The sequence below is a fragment of the Aptenodytes forsteri genome, unplaced genomic scaffold (genome assembly GCF_000699145.1).
Source record: "Aptenodytes forsteri isolate BGI_AS27 unplaced genomic scaffold, ASM69914v1 Scaffold309, whole genome shotgun sequence".
NCBI classification, from domain to species: domain Eukaryota; kingdom Metazoa; phylum Chordata; class Aves; order Sphenisciformes; family Spheniscidae; genus Aptenodytes; species Aptenodytes forsteri.
The window spans coordinates 5702785-5707203 of NW_008795857.1; the positions used below are offsets into that span (position 1 = coordinate 5702785).

General features: G+C 40.0%; 1 protein-coding gene across 1 annotated transcript in view; it reads right to left on the reverse strand.

Annotated features, from left to right (window-relative positions):
- Nucleotides 1-2246: 2246 nt before the first annotated feature.
- Nucleotides 2247-4419, reverse strand: part of LOC103902731 (cytochrome P450 1B1) — a 4251-nt gene continuing 2078 nt past the window's right edge. The window contains exon 3 of the mRNA XM_009283823.2: nt 2247-2906. Within this exon, the coding sequence (XP_009282098.2) occupies nt 2294-2906 (613 nt within the window). The 3' untranslated portion in view covers nt 2247-2293. The remainder of the gene's footprint in view (nt 2907-4419) is intronic.

Sequence of the window (4419 nt, forward strand, 5' to 3'; positions counted from 1 at the left end):
TTTATTTAGTATTTTGGTAACACAACGATACATCTCAAAATGACCATAAAAGTTAGCTCACTGAACAACTGCATACATTCTAAATGGGTGCTACTAAATTTGAGTAACTTCACAGATTATATGAGGCATTATTTGACCAACAGCTATATAGTGTGTGACCCCCTAACAGACATGAGCAGTGTGAATGGACGTTGCATTAGTAGCCAATGCACAGTTAAAGCTTTTGGAGGAGTACAAAATTGCAAAAGCTATTTTTATTAAAATATGAATCAGTGATCCTTGCGTTAGAATAACTATTCAGTTGTAGGTTACATCCTTTATATTTTTTTGAATAACAATACTTATAAAGGTACAAGGAAAATTGTCTTGCTAGCATTTGATCTAATGTAGATCTCCATATGAAAATGCTGAGTATCTTATAAAGCTTTTCACAGGTATAGGCTAAGTTCTGGGGTATCACAAACTTGTACATAATTCAGAAAAACACCTGAGGTTATTCCTTGTGTATGTAACAGAAAGCTTTTTTAGCTCTAAAAAAAAAGAAGATAGATGCCATATGAAGTCAGAGACTTTAAACAGGTACATTACTACTGTGTGGTGTTAAGGAGCAGTGCTTTTAGGCTTGATTCAGGTTTTTTAAATCAGTAGCGACGCTTCTACTTATGAAGATCAGGACTGTGTCGTTAACCCTGCTCTTCCCAATGTCACTATGAGTTCTGTCACTGCTGCCAACGTGACGAAGACTGGCCATCTATCAGAAGACCCAGTGCAAATCTTCACTTGCTTAGGTCTCAGCAGAGCTACTTTACTGTGTAGCATTGCACCCTTATTTTTCTAGCTCTACTAATACCTTGTTTAGTACTAGGCTGAACACAGCAAGTCATGTGAGGTATTCTCATTTCTGATGGATTTCATATGTAATTGAAGGTGATCTGCAGCTCCAAAGAAGTGCCCAACACTTTTCAAAATCAGGCATTTACATTGGGTTGTTTGCTTTTCAGAGAAATACGTGCAGCTTTGTGTACACAAACATTAGCCAGAGGTTCAAGGCCATAAAGTTTCACGTGTGTGTTTTACTTTAAAATACTAATTTTCAGTTGGTTTTTCTTTTTTTTTAATGTCCTTTGCCTCACAAAAAATTTTAAAGTACTTTTTCTTCAGTTTATGGGTGCATTAATTAGGACATGTAATGTTAGTTTTCCTTCTGAGGCTTTGTTCCAAGCAAATCGTACTGAAAGTACATAGTTGATTTTTGGATATACCTTTTGACTCAACCTAACAGAATGACTAGTGAGCAGGGGTGTATTTGCTGTATGCTTTGCTTGAGGCTTGTGGCAGGGAAGTTTTAATATAAAACCCCCAAATTCTCACTTCTAAATACCTCGGCCCATGTGGATTTTACTGGACTTACCTATGTGCCCAGGGACAGGGATATTAACTCTTTACTAGAGAAATACAAAGTTCAGCTATACGTTTAGAAAACTTTCTAATTCAAATATCTATTTTGTTCATGAATATGCTAATAAAGAGATTAGCATATGGTTTGTATCACCCTTGCCATTTGGTGACATATCAAATCTGATCTTTCAAAACTTAATGCAAAGTTACTGTATTAGGACATTCTGTTCATTCCCATATAAAATATGAATTTTATTTTCAAATGTGCTTATAAGCAAGTCTGGTTTTTAGTCATTTATGTAAACACTTTGGAATGCTAAAGGCAAGACTTACATTGTCGTTTTACCAAAGATCATTTGAACTTTTATTATTGGGGCATTAACGTACACCCCAGCAGTCACAACGCAGGAGCTGCCACGTGCCTATGGCAGTTTCCAGCAGAGTGAATTCAGAGGCAGGCTGCAGTGTTCTGAGCAACCCCCCCCTCTTTTTTTTTTTTCTTTTTTGAATAAGAGATTTCACTTTGGGATGTGGAGTCACTGAAGGCAAACTTAAGAGTTAAGGCACAGAAAGGATTGTACAAACCGTTCCTGGAGATGCTCCAACCAGCCAGTAGATAAAAAGCACTTTACAATGGCGACTTCTGTGAACAAGCTAGAAAAGAAAAGGCTTACTTTCAAATTGCATATGTTTTATCATTTAATATATTAAATTGTTCCCCTGGCTCTCCTTCTAGAATTAAAAAGAGGACTGAATTATACCTTGTGCAGTCTTCCTTCCTGCTCTTGTAACTTGTAATATTGGCTATTTTCCAAAAAGATCACGAGAACAAACTATAACTTATTTAAGTCTAAAAAGAGAGACAGGGATTATCTTTAGATGCAAGGTTTGTTGCTTAGGCATTTGCTGACAGCTGATTTTCATTGGCTGCTTTCTCTGCTTGCAGTCTTTGGACAGCCTGATCGAGCAAATCCATAGTATCTCTCAGCGTAACATTCAAGGTAAATGGCTTAGGTTTAATGGTCAACCCATAGGTAAAGTCCATTTTAGGGTCCTCGTTTGGATTAGCAGTAAAATTGCACTGATGCACCAGTATGGAGGTAAAAAGAAACAGCTGCACCTTGGATAACTCCTCTCCAATACACCGACGTTTTCCCAATGAGAAAATCATCACGCTACTAGTAAGATCTTTATTGATGAATCCATTCTCATCCAGGAACCTTGTTGGATCAAAATCCTCTGGGTTGGACCATTTTGCTGGATCGTGATTCACTGACCACTGGTTAACAAAAATCACTGTGTCCTTGGGAATGAGGTAGCCCATTATGAAGGTGTTGGTTGTGGTGGCATGTGGGATAGTAACAGGCACAAAGCTGCTGAAACGCATGGATTCATACAAGAAAGCCATGATGTAGGGCAAGTGAGGCTGATCTTCAGCACATGGCAGACGGTCTCTTCCAACAATCCTATCCACTTCTTCTTGCATTTTAGCCTGCACATTCGGATACCTGTCATTTAAAGTAAGATGCATGTGCGTACATAACACTTCCGAAAGATTTTCTTAGAAATAACCCCTGCTGTAAACATTTTTCACAGAACCTCACCCCTACCCTAAATAATGCAGTTGGAGCAACGTTTAAATATACTGCAGGAACGTGTAGACCTTGATGGAAAACTTTGAGAGAAAAATCCAAACTTCCCATGCAGTGGTGTCATTTTAGATTTGCTTAGTTTTCACTTTAGTATCACATGTAACGGATTCTCAACATAAAAAATGAAACTAACTTAAAATGTGCTGAAACTGAATATTCTGATGCAATTTTGAAAATTCATTCTAAAACTAAAATTACTTGTCTCCTCTAAATATCGGGCTTTCCGTGGGAACAAGAATTTGGTTTTCCGGCTCTGTATGTGACTTCTAAAAGTTAGCATGGAGTTTATTATCACTAGACATACTGCATACATGTGAAAGTCTGCAGGTTTTTAAACTGGAAAAAATCCCTGCTAATAATTGCCAGAACAGTTTTATGAACATCCCAGCCTTGGGGATGTTTGTGTGCACTTTTTCTAATTAATATCAAAATATGTTTTCTTTATAATGTATTTTAGGATGACTGTCTTGAAGTCTGGATAGTTTGGAAGACTACACAGTAACCAAACAAGATCAAAATATTCTTAAGTTTTGCTTATTTTCTTTTGCCTGTCTAAAAGCACGCGTTCCTCCAAGGAGCCTTTATTTGCTTTAAATATTCAAGTTTGGCTTCTGTGTCCTTGCCTCCTCCCCCTGCAGCAGATCTGCATGTCGAATGCTGGGCAAATGTAAGAAGTGGGGAGAAACCCAGCAGGTTACGTGAACACTGGGCATCATACCCGTAGCTCGAAGCGTTAAATATTTGCCTGTTTTTCAAGAAGCGGCTGAGCAGATAATGTTTGCATAAGCCTCCAAATGATGCAGACGATGAAAGAAAAAGCCAAGACAGGCAAGGAAATCAGTGCTATGCCTCCTTCTGTTAAACCACCTCCCCGAGCTGAGATTTTCCCCCTCGAAGGGCTGGTGCCAGGGCAGCGCGCAGAAGGGGGGTGCGCTTGCACCCGCCGGCTGCCCAGCGGGTCTGCCTTTCCCCAAGTCACGCCATGGCGACAGCGGCACGCACTGCTGGCAAATTAACATAATAGCGGGTTTGTAAACCGGTGCAAGAACTCTTTATCTTGCTTAAGCAGTTGTTATCCTGTTCCTATGATCTCCTTGATCTTGACCTGGTAAAATCTGCTACTTTCGGGTTTTATTCGGCTGCCTTTTTGCCAGCCTCTCTTTATGCACCATTACCCGACCGCCCCGCCAGAGTAGGTGGTTGTTTTTGTCGGTTTTGTTTTTTCTTTTTTTAATCCTTTCTTATCTTTTTCTGGCGGGTTTCCCAGAGCTTCCGTGTTAAGTTAATCGGAAGCCGCTGAGGTACCCCGGCACCACACGGGCCGGCCGGTCCCTCCGACCCTCGCCCCAACGGCCGCCGCCGGCGGCGG